Raw genomic sequence first — 20,025 nt, 5'->3', positions numbered from 1 at the left:
GAGCTGTTGTTCTCTCTCTCCATTTCCTTGCCTTTTCTGCCATTTGATTTGCTTTGCATGTGGGTCACTATCGTTGCATAAACAGACGCAGATATTAAAGGGAACAGTTTACTGATACACTGTTAGTACTATTTCTAATAGTAGTAATAATATTTCACTAGTAATGGGGATCCCAAATTGCTTCCCTATCAAAGTCTAGGAGAACATTTGAAAGCTGCTTGGGAACTGAAATGAGAATTTTTCAGCATTAGAAATCATCTGTGAGAAAGGATTATCCTCAGTGAAGTCACTTTAAATCCTGTACAAAAGCTCCTACTTCTATTCTTAAACTTTATTTTTGTTTTAAATTCTTCACTTATGCTCTCCCTTGGGGTCAAGCACATGAAATCTGTGGGGGTGGAAAGACAAGACAAATCTCTTCCTTAGACTGCATGTGTCATTGCTGATCTCAAGTATTTCTCCAGGAAAACAATGAATTTTGAGACATGTTCTTTTTTTTGCCACTGTTTATATTGCAATAAAGAGGTTTTTAGCATACTAGAACAGTGACTGCGAAGCATCTTATTCAAGGGAGGAGACACACCAGAAGAGTGCTTGAGTTCACTGCGGCTACTTGTTTTATATCATACTGAATATACGATATGTGTGTTCTCAGAAAACACATGAACAGTAAGGAATAAAGACTTTGAGACTTTTACTCAAAATAAAATGAATGACTAAAATTTATTCCTAATGAAGGCATCTTCATTTATTTGTTAGTTTCTTTCTGACTGACTTGGATAAATGCCATTTTACATTTCACCTGCTTGGCTAAGCCTTGAACCAGGTTGCTGTCTGTGTAAAGAAATATTTAGACTATTCCTCAACTTTTGATGCAACGTGCAAGAAATATTTATAGACGAAAGCCTTTCAATTCCAAATTGTCTCAAATGGATGCCAAATTTTCTATGGAGATAGTCCTTCTGTAGATTCTCCAGAGCTTGAGAGTCATTCTCCTTAAAGATTTATAACTCCCAATAAAAGATTGGAAGTCACCTTAAGAGACTATCCAGCCACTGTCTAGTGCTTCTTTGAAGCAGCTTAGACATTTAAGGCTTTATGCGGGCAGTACAGTATCTCAAAAACGACGTGATTTAAAGCCTGGGAAAATCTGCCTTGCAATGAAAGTATTGAAGAGCACACAGCAGGGCTTGAAGACGAGATCTGCCAAGAGATTCACATTTGAGGCAGGTGTGTTTGTACCTATTTACACATTCAGAAAGTATGATCTCACTAGAATTTCAGGAAGCTGTCACTTCAAACAAGGAAAACAGTTACATATTACCTGCTATAACATCTCAAGAAAAGACACCATGAACAAGCATTTCTCTTTCTGTAATTAATGAATTTTCTGTCCTTTTGATGGAATTTTCAAGCAAGAAAATCTCTGCTCCATTTCCTTCTCTGTCTTGTTCTTTTCATTCCCTTTCTCATTCATTATTCATTATTCATTATTGCATCCTCCACTAACAATATTGCTAATGCCTAAATACAAACTCTAAACTCCCAAATGGCTGTATACTGTTAATCATCTTTACCTTGGTCTGTTTTCTCATACCTGCCAAGTACTGTGTTTGAATGCATATGAAGCCACCAATGATTTCAAGCTGATGCATACCGTGCATGTGAATCAAAAGACAGAACTTAAACCAAAGGATTGTGGAGAGGCAGCAAGCCAGTTCAGCTTGGACTTTGCTTTCCATTATAAACCTGAGTCTGATTCCCATCCAAAATCTTCAAAGGACATCCTTTGTGCTTCAAGCTTTTCATGCTGGGCCATTTGGGTATATCTTCTACAGATGACCAGAAATACCTATCAGATTCCAAGGAACTTTGAAAAGATGCCGAAAAAGACTACTTAGAAAGCAGTGATTTTCTTGCCTTTTTTTTTTTTTTTTTTTTTTTTCCTGAAAGATAGCTGTCAAATATAGCCTCATAGTGATTTTTTTTTCACAGTTATTTTTCCTGGACTAAGGTAGGAAAATAAGTTCTCTTCTTTCTGCCAGCAGCCACATTACCAGTGATGATCCTTCCCAGTGAGCAAGCATTTCAGAGTGCCTTGTGCAACTGCTGTATTAGTTTTTTGCTAACATGGATACGACAGCAGCAGCAACAAGAAAAACTCAGCCAGCTCCCCTACTTTTTCCTCTCAGCTAAGCCCTATTTGGCAGATGTCTCTTGGAAAGCATCCCCACTTGACAGAGTATTTTGAAGAGAGATTATGACTTCTTTCATTCTGTTTAGATTAGCAGACAGGGGCACCCTGCCTGCTGTCTAGATTGGAATATTGTACCCTGTAACCCGAACAGACTACAAATCTTTGGACAAGTGAGTCAACTGAACATGTTTGAGCAGTACCCTCTTTAAAGCAATTTCAAGACACACTTTGCCACCATTTCTAACAGAAACAGAAGGTACAGCATAAGATTTTAAGAGGGGATTTTAATGAAAACACTTGTTTAGTAAAAAAATAAAATATTACCAGCCAAATTTGAAGTAGAAAATAAGATTTTGCTGGCCATTTTGATGTTATTTTCATACTCAGACTTCTGTTGGTAACATGTATTAGTTTTCAAGACACATATTTACCTGAGCACAGTAGCTAATGAATCTTCCTGATATGTCTCATAACACCGCAACATACCTTTTTGGAGACCTTAAACTAATATTAGGCACAAACAAGTCAGAATCAGACCCTGATTAAATATGATCACAAAGCAATGGCTTCAGTGTTCAAAGACCATCTAGAATAGACTGTCTCAGGCTCTGACCCCCTTACATGTTATTGAACTTCTTAAATTTGTGTATAATGTTGAGACAAGTCAGTTGTCCTTTCAAGACGCTTTCAAGTTTCTTAGGTCTAGATGGAATAGCAGAAAGATCATTCTTATAAAATATTATCTCGATTACTCACCCAGACATGACTGACCACTTTTGTGGGATTAAATAACTAGATGGGCAAGTTCAGACTACAGCAGCTTCTCACCCACATGTGTGTTATGGAGGAAGCCAAGGGAGTGATGAAGTCCACCACAGAAGCTACCCAACAAAGACATTGTGGAGGGAATATGAACTTTCAGATAAATTTCTCACTGAGCATCCCTTTGGGGATGACAGCACTTAGAACGTCTGAACATTAGATGGGAGCACTTAGAGCAGACAATGTTAGAAACACTCTCTAGGTTGTTTCCTTTTGCCGTTTGTTTTCTAAGGCAGAAGCTAATTACCCAGAAATGATCTATCTTTGGTGTCATATAGCAGTAAAAGGTATGCTATGAGATAGGAACATATATAAATAACATCAGCACTATTGGAAGCTGTGAGAGTTACTTTTACACTAAAGAACTTTTCCAAGTGTTTAAGATTCAGCTTTACCGACAGTGGATGAAGTCAGGAACTGGATTGTGCTGGCTAAATGATGATGCCTCAAGATTCATGCAGATCTCCACATTGTCTCCAGCCATGATTCGTACAGCAGCTTTATTCTCATCTTCAAATGTTTGCCTTTGTAAGGATGCACACAGCAGCAACATGAAATCGTCTAGGAGAATAAAGAGGTTGAATGAAAAATGTAGGTGTAGGGACATGCTATAATGTAGTTACCTGAAAGTTTCCCACACTTTTGAATCTATAAGGCTGTATTATTTTCACTGTATTTGACATCAGTCTGACATTTATTATTGCATTTAAATTTTGACCTTTCATCTTTTTCTGTTTTTTTTTATTGTGAAAGAAATTAGAAATGGGAAAGGAATTCATATTTTCTGATCCTGCTTCATCAAAATGGGATAGCAAATTTAAAAACAGATGCAGAACTTACTAATTCTTTGATATTTTTTATTATGTACTCAACCTCACTTAGTATTCAGTGTCCCACAGAATATGTTAGCTTGCCCCTCAAGAGTAAATAAAAGGCTGGCTTCAATTTACACAGTACAGATGTATTAAGCAAAACACATATAAACACTTCACAACTATGTGCTAAAATACTTACAGACAAGGAAGACAGGATTTGGTTTCACGATGAAGTCTGGAAAATATAACCACTTTATGATGTTGGAGTTGAAGTTGGCATTACCATTTCTCCATGGATAATCTATATGAGGGAAGCACGCAAAAATGTAATCAGTAGTTTATAACAATTACTTCATCCCTCTCTCCTGAATATTTATCAATTTTCCAGCACTTTTCTGTAAAAGCAAGCAGCAAATCTATAAAAGGAAAGTGTCCTTACCTTTACAAGGAGCAGGTGGAATGCCAATACAAAGGAAGTACTGGAACGTAATGATGCATGCCAGAAAACAGCAATACTTTGGCCAGATCTCTGCAATAGCTTTTCTTCTGCGTCGATACAGTACAGCAATTAACCAAAAGGCATGAATCATAGCATAGAAATCCATTCGTTGACCAATTACATTAACTGACAGAAGAAAACAGGTCTGGAGAAGAGATAAAGAAAAATAAGCTATAGTCAATATACTACTGCAATTGATCAGCGAGTGTTGATAAACTGTGCATAATGACAGAATTCTTGGAGCATGCTGGGGCTGAATGCAAACTGTTTTCTGCAGATCAGCCCACTAAAACAGTTTGTATTGCTCCGTTAAGCAAACTCCTTAATCCCATCCCAACAGCCCATATTTTAAATGCTTTTCTATCAGTGCTGACTGTCTGAATATAGCACTAAAGCATGTTTCCATTATGTGATTCCTAAAGATATAAAATGGAGACAGTATTGTTGCGGTAGCCTGTATGTGAAATATATAATTGTTGCCAAGCAAAGCACATATTACACTGCTATATATTTTGATAGCACTTACAGATGTGAACAAGGAAAGAAAACATTAAGAATAACAACTAAAGTGTATCCTCATGTGGAACCATGAAAAGAAAAAAGGATTCAGACAATGTAACTTCCATTGGCTATAAACAGCCAATTGCTGTAAGGCAGATTTAGTTCTTCATTTATCTTAAAGCTCTTTATCCCAGAGCATTTCTACTCTATGAATCCACTTAAATTAGTTCCTTCACCTAGAACCATGAAGCATGTTTTCAAACTTAGTGCATAATTCATAGTGAATAACTTGTCCAACGGACTTCATTGTCCATTTGTTCTTCTCCCTTCCCCAGCAGATTAGGATGAGGTTAAACTTTTTCCTGCAGGAAACAACTTGCAGATAAATCTTAATTTTGACTCATTCCTAAATCTCATATTGTCTTATTGTTAACAAGAAGTGGTGATGTTTAAGTCTGATTGCACACATGTATAAAGAACATCATTATGATGAGATTTGGGTTGTATTAGTCTAGGCGTTCAACATATGTTTTCTGAAGACATCTTCTGAAATGTGTGAAAAAAACTATTCTTTCAGTTTTGTAAGTACACTTCATGTGCCTGAGAAGATACAAAGGAGGTCAGAACATAGATGAAGAAGATGATTTTCTTTAAATAAAATTAATGCATTATGACTTACCTCCAAACCAAACTTGTAGAAGAAGTAGTTAATGAAATACTTAACACAATTTACCAGTCCATCATCCAGATGTGCTCTTGTAATATCATGGAAAATGGTTTTAGTAACAGGTGCAGTAAGATTATTCCGACATCTGTAGTACTCTTGATGACGGTAAATTGTAACTTCAAAGGCCAGAATAGCCAGCATCAGTAAGTTATTCTATGGGAGATACAACCAGAATTCCAATTAAAATCAAAACCACTAGCTGCTATACAACTTTCTGACAAGCATAAACCAATTGATATTCAAATACTTCTGTTACCTCTGAAAGTTTCTGTACGCCAAGATGCACTGGGACTTATACCTATTAACACTGAAACAAAGTGCGATTCTTAACACTTCCGAGATTTTGATGAAATGTACTGATATTCATTATCCACCTCAACACCAGATTGATGAGGATGCAGTATTGAACCCCGCTGTGATGAACTTTTTCTCTAAGGAGACTTGCCTTTTGCTCCATGGTAAAACTCCAGAAGTTGGTTAAAAGAAAATCAAAGAATTTAAAATAAAGAATTTCAATTTTTGGTTAAAAGGCAACCAAAAGGTCAAAATGTTAAAAGGCAACCAAAAGACAAGGCCAGAGAATTTTCCTCAAGGAATAAGCTGAAGATCTCTAGAAGTATTTCAGCCCAAAAACTCCTGAGACAGGTGTATCTATTCTGGGGAGGGAGTTACAGAATCTCTCTTCTTCACTTCAACAGTGCAGACTTTTTGAATGCCTGCTTTGAAGGGGCATAACAGAATCTTGGAGACTTCAAATCTAGCATAGGACTAATTCTTCTAGATAGGGGCGGCATTTTCTTTGCTATTAAGTCAATGGAAATACATCTAGAATAATTTCTAATGCTAAATTATTATCTATTTATAACTGCAAAGAACTATCATCAAGACAGACACCACCACGCAACTTCATCCTCCATCATGCAAGATTTCCTTTGGGACTAAAAAGCTTTTACTTAAATAGGATTTTTTAATCAAGACAGGAATGATTGTTCATGAGCATTAAGCAAAACAAAAAGAAAAAAATACATCACATGAATGACAACTTATTTGAATTATTTGTCTCTGAATGAAGTATTTGCTTACCCCATTCCATTTTCTAAATTGTGGATAAGGAATAAGCATTTAAAAAAACCTGCTTATATCAGAGAGCAGATCATTCAAGGCAATTATTCTAATTAGACTCTTCAGTCCTTTGATATCTGAAAGCTCTTTACCTCTTTATTAATTACCGCTCTTAAATGTGACATTCTTAAGAGTACTTTTAACAGAGGAAGAGTCAGACAGCCATACTTCTCTATGCACTTTAACTCATTTAATACCTTGATCCACTGAAAGCTGCCTGGAGCCTATTATCCATGGCTTTCATCAAATATTTTGTATGGCAGGTGATGTATTTCAAAGGCATTGCTTATTTCATCAGAAATAAGAAAATATCTCAATACATATAATTAAAGAAGTTACCCTTAAGTATACAAGCAGCGGGTAAGATTTCCTCAGTCCAACCCACTCTGCAGGATCAACTGGCCCACTGTAGAGGACTGAAGTTTTCAGTTCTTCTAAATTGACTGCAGTTTCATTCTCTCCTGGCTAAAAAGAAAATGCCATGGTTTGTAAAACATCTCTTTAAAGCTGCTTGAGGTGGCAAGAATAGTCAGCAAAAATAAATACAATAGGTATATTGGAGTTTTCAATACTTGATATGCTTCCTTTGTTCTTCTTTATTGAAGAAGGCAGCAGTCAAACCCTTTTAATGTGTACTTGTACTCACCAATGTACAGTTACTGGAAAAAGTGCTGGGATCAATAGACGTGAGCTGGTACAACATTTTGCAGACAATAATCACACATGTCCAAACAGTGCAGATACTGGATGCCAATGGGCGAAACTGAGCATATGGCAAAGCAAGAGCCCAGGCAATTAAAAACACAAAGTTAAACAGAGACACCTGAAAACACAAAAACAGGATGGAGAGAAATTATATGGAGTAGCAAGAGAACTGAGAAAATCTGACCTCTTCCATAATCACTCAAATAAATCACAAAGGGACACAAAGAAACTGAAAAGAAAATGCTGGGGAAAAAAAAAACACAAAAAAGACAACAATAATCACAATTCTATAGACACAAAATAGTCAGTGAAAAAGGGAAAACTTAAAAGTTAGTTTAGGATGAACATCATCTCCAGAATAATGTTAATCCTATTAGCCCCACAGAACTACATACCACCCTGCAAACAAGAGCAGGTGAAGTACAAGGGACCACAAGCCATTCTAGAGATGGCATGGATTCATGTGTCTATGGAACTGGCCTTCATCATTTTCACCACTTTTTTTCTCAAAGATATGAGAAAAAGGACTTTGATCTTGCTGTTTCGTGACTCTGATCTTTCTCAGTTCAAGAAATGGCTATGCTGCACGGAGAACTTAAACAGGTCCCCAAATGCTGACAAGTCCCACTGGATCCCATAAAATCAGTAAGGTTTGACATGAAGAAGCAGATCTCTCCCTACCCTGAGGCTGACAAGACTCCACCATGGGAAAGGTTTTGTCAGTGGGTATTTACTTGCCTCTTTCACTGTGACCCAGATAATGTAAGAGGAAACAATTTTGATGATGTGCAACTCCAAAAGCCACCAGACAAAAACTTGCATCTTATGAAAATACTCCAGGAATTTCAAAAACAGCACTGTGAGGCGGTCGATCACCAGATGCCATTTGTTCTTTAAGTCTGCAGAGATGGCCAAGCAAAGGAGAAAGGAGAAAAGGAGGAGAAAAACAGGTTTCTGTAAAAAAGAAATGCTTCAACAGGCAACAGCAAGCTTCATACTTCTGCTCTTTTAGCTTGAAAATAAGTCCTGAAGGAAGTTAAAGCCATGGCTCAATGGTTAACTAAAACAAATTAATTAAAATGGAGTTAAGGCCCAATCAGTTACGGTAGTCTTCTTTTTATCTCTCACCCAGCAAAAAGCTTCCTCACTTCAGTATGTTGTTGGCAGCTTCTTGTGCCAATTCTGCTTTTATTCCTCTCTAACAGAGGCATTTTCAGGTACCATTTTCCTCCAGTATCTTTGGAATGGAACTTAAGCCTAGAGCTCAAACTCAGCAGCCCACAGTTTGAGATTTGGAAGACAAGGACTCAGTCTATTTTCAGAAAGCACAAAACACTATTTAGAAAGCTTTTCAGACAGTTTGGAAAAAAAATCCATGTGCACTATGAGTGTCATTCTTATCAGATGGTTTTAGATGGCTGTACTACACTTGCCTAAATTTGTCAGTGTCATCTATGTTGCCTTGCAAACAAGGCATACACAGAGGGTGCAATTTCTGCCATCCCAACATATAAAATATTTACGTGAAATTGTAATCTAGAAAAGCCTATTTCTCTCAGCACATTAAGTTCACTAATTTTGTGACTGAAGCTGGGTGAACGTGTACTTTTTCAGGTGGTATTTTGCTGTAAAATCCTCTCATCCTCTCCCCAAATAATCCAAGGTGCAAGAACGTGGCAACAGAATATGTCTGTTTCCTATCAGTATATAGGATAATAAGTATGCTGAACTGTGTTAAGTACAGTTTCTGCTTGTGGGCTGGCTAGAAACTCTCATACATATTTGCATGAAGTGTTCATGCTGTATTAGATATTTCAAAGCATTTTGGAGACTAAGAAGGATTTTGTATGCTGTGAGAACACTCTGATACTTAATATGGAAACATAAAAAATGGAAATATTTAAGAATGACAGCAAAACATATCACATTCCACATTTTTTTTCTTCAGTCCTTTTTTTCCTATGCACAATTTAGATCTTAACGAAAATATTAAGTGGTGTAAATTCCACAAGCTTAACAAATTAATTAAGCAATAGAACTTAATTCCTATGTGAGTGCTTTTATAAACATAATGGGTATATTTTAGGAGAGTATTTGTAGAATTAGATATTCTCACTCTTTGTATTGTAACACAGTATTTGTTTAAATTTGCATTGTGCAAGGTATTGCACATAGAGAATGCCAATTAAGTGGGGCAGGACAAGAAAGTATTGTAAAAGAGTCTGTCTGCATGTCTAGCAAAATATACAGAAAAAGGCCCTATGATCACTGGAGATAAAATACAAACCTAATGCATTCATTGAAAATTTGCACATTATTTCATAACAAAATCTGCATACACAAACATGTTAAAATATTAGCAACTTCAGCTTCTTTGCCAGGTAATTACGTACCTAATAAAGCAACTCATCAGTATAAATGCATGCATATACAACCTAAAGATGGATCACACATTTGCATGCAGCATCTCTTGCTGTAGCCAAGTCCCACTTGCAGCAATGCAGAGAAAAGGCCCTAGGGAAGAGGTCCTCTTGCTTGCATGCATCTCCCGTTACACGGGACAACCATCTGGCCTTGGCCCTAAACCCATCAAACTCTCCTCACAGACTGTGAGAGAGACAGCCAAGAGAGATTTCCATGCATCATGAATGTCTCTTCTAGGGGAAGTTCCCAGCTGGAAAAGGGGAATAGGTTCAGGCCAGCTCTCCAAGATCAGCAGAGTTGCCATTTTGCCTTGACAATGACCCTGTCCCGATTTCTGTATCACAGTCCTATGTATGTCGGCATAAGCGGCCAAGTCCATGGCTAGGCTACTTCCAGACACTTCAGTTTCCTTGCGTGTTAAATGCTCCTTGCCAGTTTTTATTCATGGATTATTTTCCTAACTGAATTATGGAAATAATTCATGCTAGGAGCTTATGCTAGGAATATGAAATACGACAACATCAGCCTCACCCACGTCTGCCTTTAGGCATTTTTATGTTCATCTGGCATCAACTACACATTCAGAAGCGAAAAATATGACACTAATGTGCACATGAATAATGAAGCAAAGCCATTTGGAACTTCTAGACTGAAGTGCCCTGAAAGCATACAATGTCAGAGATTAAAAATGTATGTGTATTTTCTTTATTTTAAAGACATTTTACTCTGTAGGAGTACCTCAAATTTGTAGAAACCTCCTACTAACCCATCCTGTACCACCTAAAAGTCTTTCCTCCTAAAAAATGAGTGTTTTGATTGTTTTTATCCTCAATCTTTGAGCACCTTACTGATAACAGTATGATTTCTCCCTGGAAGAAACTGCAGACTGTTGAATAATTGACAAAGAGCCATCTGTTTGATTGAAGCTGTTTCGGCAAAAACATGCAAAATTAGAAGGAAAAAGTGAAGCGAGCAGGGATGATCAAGAATGAATCGCCTGTTGTCACTTTTAAATGAAGGCAAAACTAGCAATCTTCAGAGCTTACCTGTAGTTTCTTCTTCCTCTGATTCACTGTCATCATCATCATCTTCCTTCTCCTTGTCTTCCTCATCTTCTTTTTCCTTTTCATCCCTCCCTTTCCCTCCCTCCCCATCTGGCTCTTCCATTCTTTTCTCACCAGCCTCTTCTAGCATTTTATCCTCTTGCTTTTCGATGCTGGCTCTTAAATTCATCATAGTTATATCCGGTAGGCTTCCATCTTGGTGTACCAATCTGTTGGTAAATAGTAACATGTGAGCAAATTGAACACTATTGACATCATAGCGATTTTTTTATTTTTTCAAGATGTATAATTAGAAAAAAAAAACAAACTTGTTAATGGAAAATGCCTTAGAAGTGGAAAGTTAATGATTCTGATACTTTCTGCAAATAAACTCTTCAAATTGAGTTGGAATGTATTAGCAGCTACTTCTCACTCAGATACTAATGGTTAGTTAGTAATGAGTGATATTGGCACTTAAACTTGACATTTTCCCCACTGGAGAAAATGGTCACAGTTTAAGATGTAGAAGCATGAAATGACATTGTTTAAGAGCAAACATTTCATGACTTCACGGGGGACTTACTCATTTTGGTGGTTTGGTATTTTTTTCTTGAGGCTGCTCATAGTAATTGGAACAGAAAGAAAAAGGGAGATGAGAACAGAGGGGTTACAGAAGAAGGTCAACGACAAATATGTCATGCTACATCACAAGTAGTAGTAAAGCATTCTCCTACTCCATCTGCAGAATCCTTCTGATACCAAGAGCATGCCAGCATGACATTCACAGGGTGCTTCTATAAAGGACCAAGGAACTGCAGCACAGATGGGAAGGGGGAGATCTATTTAAATTGGGGCTAAACAGGGTCAATATTGCCCTATGCTGTCAGTAAGGCAGATCGAGCAACATCAAAAGTATCTGATGCATTACTGTAAATATATTTTCATCTTCTTCCAATTGAAAAATGCAGTTGGGAAGCCAGGGGTTTTGTAAATATTCTTCCAATTATAAGTTTGAGAACAAACTAAAGGAAAAAATCCAGAGTAACATTTCAGTTTATCCTATCATATCTTTCTTTGCTAGTATCATTCATTCTCTCTCTTTTCTATACCTTAGGATTTTACAGCTTAAATTTAGAGCTGGTCCTTGCTAAAACTATTAGAACTTTCCAGACCACCGAAACTGAGATATAATAATTTTAATACAGAAACAGTAATGCTCTATTGTCGTGGCTGCAATTCTTTTGAGAATTTTCCAACATTATTTTTGCCTTTACTGAGAAAAGAGACATTATCTTATCTTCTAATACACGAATGTCTTCAAAATAACATGTAAGTCATCAATTTACACAGGTCCAGCTGTGTGGCTTTTCAACATACTAGCTAATAGTTATGAAGAGACTGTTCTTAACTGGAAGCTTAATTCCAAATGCTGATGAGTTCACGGGTAGGGAGCTTGCACCTTGGATGTGAATTATGCTGTTATTCCAGCACTGACCGAAGCTCCTAGATGAGGAGGGACAGAATCAGATCCTGTGTTTGAAGAAAAACTGCATTTCCTAATTGGAAAAAGATTGGCAGATGCTAGGCACTCTGCTGCGCACTGTGCTTACTGTCATAGTTTCTTTGAATAGGACATCTTAGAAAAAATCTCTTTTGGAAGCCCTTATCTGTACGATCAGGTTGCTAAATGCTTATTTGTGCTATCAAAATCACTACACATAGTACGTTTTCAAGCATGTTTTAGATTATTTCTGGACTAATGCTATCTTTAAATTACTGGAGTATTATCTTAGGGCTTTTTTTTTCATTACGTTTTTAATGATTCATTTAGGCATGAAATTCTCCAAATTTTAAATAGGATTTGTGCAGCTCAAGAAACTAGAAACCTAGATTTAACCATCTGATCATTAAAGAATGAGCATCATAATCTAAGCAGTTAATGACAAAAGTAAATATGCTTTTGAGTTTTCAGTATGTCATCACTTAGCTATATTGACATGGTAGGTTTAAGCACCAAACTGTGTGTTCTGAAAATCTAATGCTGGATAAAAAATCTGGCCCAGTTTCTAATAAGTTAGTCTATTTATATTTTTCTTCCCAAACTTCCACATTTATTCCTAAAGTTACTTTTTCTATTTTTTTCTCAATTATAAGACTACATGATTCCATGTAGCAGACAACAGTGCTATCAGGATACAAAAACTGCACTGAAAATGTAGTACATCTAAGCCAATTTACCTATATAAGCTTCACAGATACTAGTCAAATGTAACAAAGTCAGAAGGTACACACTGGTGGGAAATTATCAGAGATATCACAAAAGTTCTTGTCTCTGATACTTCTGAAGAGAAACAACTAAATTTCTAATTAAAAATGAAGACAGCAAGCCTTGGAGGCATAGCAGTTAATGGTTTTAAGTGAGACTGCTACATGTCCTCAAAATAATTAAATAGAGTACTATCAACAAAGAAAAGAATTCTAGCATATCTAGCTGTAGGCATCGAAGCAATATTTCAGTTGTACTAAAATACCAGTCCCTGCTGGTACCCTACTACTTTCATTTATTTGCAATTTGCTGGAGTAGATTAATTAATAATAACTTATTGGCTCCGTTATGAAGAATCTTTTACTATTGGTAATTTTTTTTTTTTTTTTTTTTTTTTTTTTTGCAATTGGTTTATGTATTTCTTGGAACTTACTGCCTCTAAATTATTTCTCAGATATCTGCCACTCAGAGCTTCTTGCTCTGCAGGACGTTACTGACCCGCTTGTCCCAGGTGCCCAGCATGCAGGAAGCAAGCGGAGAACTTAGTGCTGTGCAGCTGGCCATGCCCTGAGCTACATCACAGCCATGTCTGTGCCCAGGCCTGTTCACCACCAACCTGAGCCTGACATGTGGATTGGCTCCCTGTCTTCATCTAGCACGTGTTGGGAGTTCAACAGAGGGGACTCTGTCACTGCCTCCAGACCCTATCCTGACCCTCACATGCTGGCTCTCATTCCCAGCTCCTGGCAGGTGAGGAACTTCCCTGATTATGACCCTCAGGTCTCACCTGCCCATCTCACCCTCTGACACTTCTTCCTACAGATCAGGAATGTTTCTAGTTCCGGTGAATTTTTGTGAACTGGTCTAGAATATACGATGATACTTAAAGAAGTTGCCTGAATACATGACATATAAATTAATCTTTTATTAGAGGAAAATTTATTCACAAAAATCCAATTGAGGGATTTTCACAGATGTTCTGTTTATATACAGAAGCAACAACAAATGCAGAAGTCCTTTTGATGACTGCAGGGGTGTAAGGACTTTTGCTTAATTATCCCTCTGAGCTGATTACACAGAAATACACACTTCCTGCACTCAAATAATTTGAAATAAATTGCTTTATGCAGCTGCTTGCAAGAATTTATAAAACCATGAGGACAACAAAACACAAGTTTTGGTGGGCTGGATCCTCCAACACCTGACTCAGGCTCTGAATCAACAGCCTTAGCCTGCATTGGTTTCAATGTATTGGATACTCTTTGAATGGAAATTGTCCATAGAGACACTCCTATTTTTCTTGAAAAGAAATCCCTGTTCCATGCTTCTGTGACCCAATCCCCAGATTCCCCTGTGCTTGGGAAGCAGAACAGGGGTGTATGCGAGTGGATGCACATGCAGGCATGCATCTTTCATGCACCAGCAAAGGGTAGATAAACGAGCCTCCTCAACCAACTCTATTGGCTGCAGCCAATTACAAATAGCACCAATTTTGCCTTTACTTAGGCATGGACAAAGTCAGAGAATCACAACTAGGAAACGAACTCACAATGAGAGATATTAACTACTTCACCAGCTATTAGGTTTAGAACACTACAATGCCTGAACAACAACCTCTCCCCTGCTAATTTTCACAGTACTTCACAGCAATCACATATTTTGCATGAAGGCAATTAAGAAGTAACAAATGAGTTAAGGTATATCTTTATTTTTTTATTTTTTTTAAAGAAAAGAAAGATTGAAGTACCCACCTATTTATTATTAGATAAACACGGCCATTAACTTTGGCATGGCTATGAGGTGGAAGATGAAAGCACAAGAATGCATGAGATGGCAATGGGAAATGAGTTAGGGAGAGAGAAAAGGAAACCATTAAAAAGAAATGAGTGTATTTTCCCAGCTACAAAGAGAGGCATATTGTCATAAAATACCAAGTCTGAAAGCTTAACACACCATGCAGTGAAAAGTCTAGAAGCATATAAATACAATACTTAGGCATTTATTGTGCAAATTAAGCTAGAACTACAGATACTTACTATAGATCCCAAAATGTAAGAACAGTCACTATTACTTTATCTTAAATAAATCCCAGAATATTTTATGCATATTTAAAAATAGATATTTCGTTATTCATATATTTAGAGTTGAGTACAATGAAGCGTCATACCATAGTTTGTCTGCCTCACAGCTTTAATCTCCACCACACCAGTTTACAACACAAAAGGGAAATGGTCTTATAAAGACTTAATCAGAGGATTTTCCTTTCTTCTTGCAAATGCAAAACTGACGCAGGCCCTTGATTGTATCACCTTCATAAACAGCCAGAAATGGCTCACTCTGCCAGTTGCAGTATGCCACAGTTTGCCACTTCTATTTGCAGCTGGCAGAGACTCATTCTCAAATTCTCTTTGCACATGCGAACACACATGTGCTCATGTGAAATAGTATCTTAATTTCCAGAAAAGTCTTAGATTTTAACAGAGTCCTTAGTTTCATACAGACATAACAGCACAATCATACAGTCAGTCCAGGGGCTGATGGAAGAACTGCAGCTGCTTTTCCCTGTAACTTTCATGATAAGCTGTGGTGTAGTTGTGGTTGTGGTTGCTCTAACAAGTCTTCTATTAAAAGGACTAACTTTGACTGCTTACCACAAAACAAAAACAAACAAACAAACAAACAAAAAAGTTCATTTTCTTTACTTTTTAAGTTTTTCTGTGGTAACAGGGTCAATATAAAAACAATTTTGAGCGCTAAACTAGCTGTTGTGCTACGAATTTTTAAGGTAAAAGAAACAAATGAAGCTTTGTAAAAATACTGCACATAGTTACTGCACATATGAGTCTTTAATCTGTGTTTTTAATTGTCCCTGCTACTTATTTCTATTGCTAGCATTACTGTTGAGCTGGTACTAGTAGCTATGCTAGATTTTATAGATTTTTATGCACCATCAGTGCAACTGTCAGCTGAGTTCTCACACTGAAGCTTTGAATTGTAAAGTTAGTTATCTGCTGTCTGATTATTTATTGCACGAAGAAGGAACAGCTGGATCTTCATACGTCAGACAAGTGTTTATGATAGCACAAACAAGAAAATGTGTTTTGATTTGGGAATTGGACAAGTTTATGAAAAGCTCTAAGGAGGAACAGATGATACACATGATAACTGATTTTGAAATACTGTAAAATGACAAATGCGGCATAGTTCACACATTTAAGATTTAAAAATATCTAGCTACTTATTTTACAGTTCAGTACAATCCGGCACCATACAAAGGCTTAAAACATTTTGTTGTATTGATAAGGAAAAAAATGGTACCACACAATCCTCTTCATTTTTTAGCCTAGGTGTCCCATCCCATGGATACTCATTCCTGGTAAAAAATTATTTTTACTCACTACAAGTAAAATCCATATACTACAATGTTATTTTCTGATGCTTTTGATTCTTTTTGCTAACAGTTAAAAAAAAGATAAAGTAAAAGAAAAAGAAAAGCTACATTATTAGGAATTCCTTGTCAAATTGATTTGTTTTGTTTTACCAACTTATTTGAATACAGACACTGGAAGTTTGCAGAAGTAGAACCTATAGTTCTACTAGAAGCAGTAGTACGCTGGGAGCAGGGAACACAAGCCTACCTGTATCTGAAACTGTAAAGATACTTCATAGTAGATTGACTGCTTGAAATATTTCTGAAATGTTTTTTGTAAAACTAGTAAGTCACAGAGCAGACTTCTTTGCTAAGATAAACTCTCATTATTCCACAACATGCTGGAATTTATGTAATGTAATGCAGTTGTCTCTCACTCATGAAAATACAGTTGTTACACTTATCTATGTACCAGTGAATAATATAAAAAATACTGTCTAAATAAATTGGTTTCTTCAGAAGAAATAAATTATTGTATAATATGACTAATATGACACTATGTACTTTATTTTCATTTCTGAAGTTCAACATAATATAAAGATTTTGTTGTCCAAGGTGATGTGATATTTTCCAGAGATGTCCCAATCCCCATTTGGCTTGCAACACGAACATTTCAAACAGAAGTGGTCCAAATTAAAAGCATATTACTGCTGGGATTTACAAAAAGGCAAATATACCTGTTAAGCATCTAATCCCTATCAAAGATGGAAGTCAATAGGATAAATACATAAATGGCATTGATATCTCTGAAAATGTACCCCCAAATCAAAAACTTAAATATGCAGTGAAAGGGAGGAGATATATGTTGGTTGTGATTTGTTTGGTGGAGGGTGGGTCTGAGGGAGGCTATCTTCTTTACCCCCTTCAATCTCTTTTTTTTTTTTCACCAGCTAGTCACAATGAGGGCAAACAATATGTTATGAAAAGTGAGTATTAAAACAGTGAGAACAAGTGCTTTCACATAGACAAGGAATAGCTCTATTTACTTAGTTTCTTTACCTGTAAATAGTGTTGTCCTGTTTGCTGGTTACAGCTTTTAAATCAGTGAGCTGGAGAAAACGGTCATGGAAGTAGTGAAGGTGTAAAATACATGCTAGTAGGAAGGAGGTAGGGATGAAGATGCGGGTGAATAGCTCAGCCACAGAAAAGCGTTTCAAACCAAGATCCTCTAGTCTGAAAAACAAAGTAAGTCATTTTTTCACACCACAATCTTTTTCATTTTCATAAGAACTTATTACAAAACATCTGTAAGGGGAAATATGGTATGTCCTTACAAATCTTTAAATACTTCCACAGCAGAAAGTTTTACAATGTAAGTCGTATAATACAAGATATTCTACGCTTGGATGTAATTAAGAGAGATACTGTAAATGCACAGAGACAAACCAATCAACCCTGCCAAAAATCTCCTTATGGGAACAAGAGACGTTGTCTCTCACTGAAAGCCCTGCACTGAAGATCCACTCATATTGCGTGTATTTCACCATGTGAAGTCCTGCTGAGGACTGTCTTGCACATCAAGAAGAAGGAAATTCAGCCCTCCTGATTAGATTGACTGCAGTTCTGTTTTCATTGGCTCCAGACTGCCTGCAGATCTATGCTGACTCCCTCCCTGCACCTTGTCCCTATGGTCAAAGAGGTAGAGAAAAACATTGGCTTCATACTGGAAACAGGAGAGGTGCCAAGGCCTTAGCAGTGGATGGGGGAAAAAGACTCTCTGAGTCTCCCTCATGTACTTTCCTCTCTTTTTATTTTGCACCAATAAATTTATGGCTCCAGATCAGAGTGCTTAAAGTCAGCTGTGCTTGCAGATGGTTTCATGATCTGTCTCCATTACAAGAAGAAAGAGCACTCTCTCGGGGCATTATACCTTAATAAAATCAAAAACACTGGAAAAAAAAAAAAAAAAAAAAAAAAAAAAAAAAAAAAAAAAAAAAAAAAAAAAAAAAAAGAAAAAGAAAAAAGAAGAAGAAAAGAAATGAAAGCACTTACTTGTTTTCATCCAAGCCTGTCATGTTCTTCCACAACCCTGGGAATGACTCAAATTGGTAGGTATAGATGAAGATAAGCACCAACATCGTGTAAACAACCACTGACATCCAAAAGTATTTTAAAATCTTTCGCCACCATTCATAGTGCACCTGAATATCACACACAGAGGAAGTTAAAACAAGCTCAAATAGAAGTCACTGACAAAAATATTGACAGTGCTGTACTAGTAAATGAAGACTATTTTTCTTTCTATCTAACCTAAAGTGAACGATGCCACAGGTCTCTGAAATAGTTTAAACTTTTGGTACATAGGCATTAAAGTTCTGACTTCTGTGCAAAATCAAAGTCTGCCAAGGCAGGGTCACAGGTGTAAAGGCCAGGGACAGCTTCAGCCACTCAGGTTCATCACTAAGTGAACCAGGTCACCAGATGAACCTACTCTCTCAATGAGGAGATGGACTCCGTGCTCATTATGATGTGCAAGCTGCAAGGACCAGCCATTGCAAAGACTGGTAGCATGAGTACAAGTCCATGACTTTCCATATAGGTTCTCATTGGAGTGGAGGCGCAGACAGGAGGATGTGTTGTAGGCATTTATTTCATTTATTTGTACCTTGCCTGCACTATAATCAGCCAAAGGAGAATTAGTCTCATCAACCTGATCAAATGATCTTATTACTGGAGTGTTGTATCTAATGAAAGAACACATATACAACTACAATTTTGTTTTGAGACATCTAACTGCCAATTTAGAGGTATAAACCATTGTATTCAAGAACAAAATTTATTCTAAACTGTTTTCACCAACCTGATAGAGTGCCACGCAGAACAGGAACAATACCATATAGATGATTTTGTACATGACAATTCTTCCCTCAAAGCTAACAAAGAAGAACATGCCTCCACAGACGTAAATCCAGTACTTGATGAACATAGCCATCACCAGCTTCCCCAGGACTTTCATAATATCCTGTTCATCCTCCTCCTCCTCCTCCTCCTCCTCCTCCTCTTCCTCCACCTTTTCCTCCTTTGCTTCTGTCTCTTCTTTCTCTTGCACTTCCTCTCCTGTAAAGACAGTCACTTTTGGTCTCCATCTATTTTGGAGGTTCTACTGTTGAAAAGGATGTGAGGTAAAAGGTCTGAGCGCAACCGAGAAACTTAAACACAGCACTCACCGCAAAAGAGTGCATTTCTGAATTATCTACATGCCTTCAGAGCAGACAAAAGAATTTCACTGGCATAGGAACTACTATCTGCTCCTGGGATCCTACAGCACTTGCTCTATGGCCCTACAAGGCATGACTCTGTGCTTTGTCTATCCAGTTACAGTGGAAAATTAGAACCTATTGTTTTGACCATGTTGGATCATGGTCAAAATAATATCCATGGCAATACCTATAATCCCAGGAAATAAACATTCTAAACTGGAAAACAAATTGCCATTGCCACCCCCAAAAAATCCCTGATCCTGTATTTAGAGAG

General features: G+C 37.1%; 1 protein-coding gene across 2 annotated transcripts in view; it reads right to left on the bottom strand.

The window, feature by feature from the left end:
- PIEZO2 (piezo type mechanosensitive ion channel component 2) overlaps nucleotides 1-20,025 on the bottom strand; it is a 230,616-nt gene that overhangs the window by 59,071 nt on the left and 151,520 nt on the right. The window contains exons 13-25 of one of the 2 annotated variants that reach the window (XM_026033864.1): nucleotides 19,352-19,608; nucleotides 18,544-18,692; nucleotides 17,551-17,724; nucleotides 14,873-14,914; nucleotides 11,439-11,471; nucleotides 10,859-11,085; nucleotides 8,127-8,287; nucleotides 7,330-7,506; nucleotides 7,023-7,148; nucleotides 5,514-5,714; nucleotides 4,274-4,478; nucleotides 4,034-4,135; nucleotides 3,415-3,580 (exon numbers count right to left, since the gene is read on the bottom strand). In XM_026033864.1, coding sequence (XP_025889649.1) covers nucleotides 3,415-3,580; nucleotides 4,034-4,135; nucleotides 4,274-4,478; nucleotides 5,514-5,714; nucleotides 7,023-7,148; nucleotides 7,330-7,506; nucleotides 8,127-8,287; nucleotides 10,859-11,085; nucleotides 11,439-11,471; nucleotides 14,873-14,914; nucleotides 17,551-17,724; nucleotides 18,544-18,692; nucleotides 19,352-19,608 — 2,020 coding nt within the window. The remainder of the gene's footprint in view (nucleotides 1-3,414; nucleotides 3,581-4,033; nucleotides 4,136-4,273; nucleotides 4,479-5,513; nucleotides 5,715-7,022; nucleotides 7,149-7,329; nucleotides 7,507-8,126; nucleotides 8,288-10,858; nucleotides 11,086-11,438; nucleotides 11,472-14,872; nucleotides 14,915-17,550; nucleotides 17,725-18,543; nucleotides 18,693-19,351; nucleotides 19,609-20,025) is intronic. The other variant, XM_026033865.1, reaches the window with a different exon arrangement.

Source organism: Nothoprocta perdicaria, unplaced genomic scaffold (assembly GCF_003342845.1).
Source record: "Nothoprocta perdicaria isolate Ctin4 unplaced genomic scaffold, notPer1 scaffold_134, whole genome shotgun sequence".
In the NCBI taxonomy this organism is placed as follows: Eukaryota; Metazoa; Chordata; class Aves; order Tinamiformes; family Tinamidae; genus Nothoprocta; species Nothoprocta perdicaria.
This window is presented reverse-complemented; position numbering and strand designations above follow the sequence as displayed.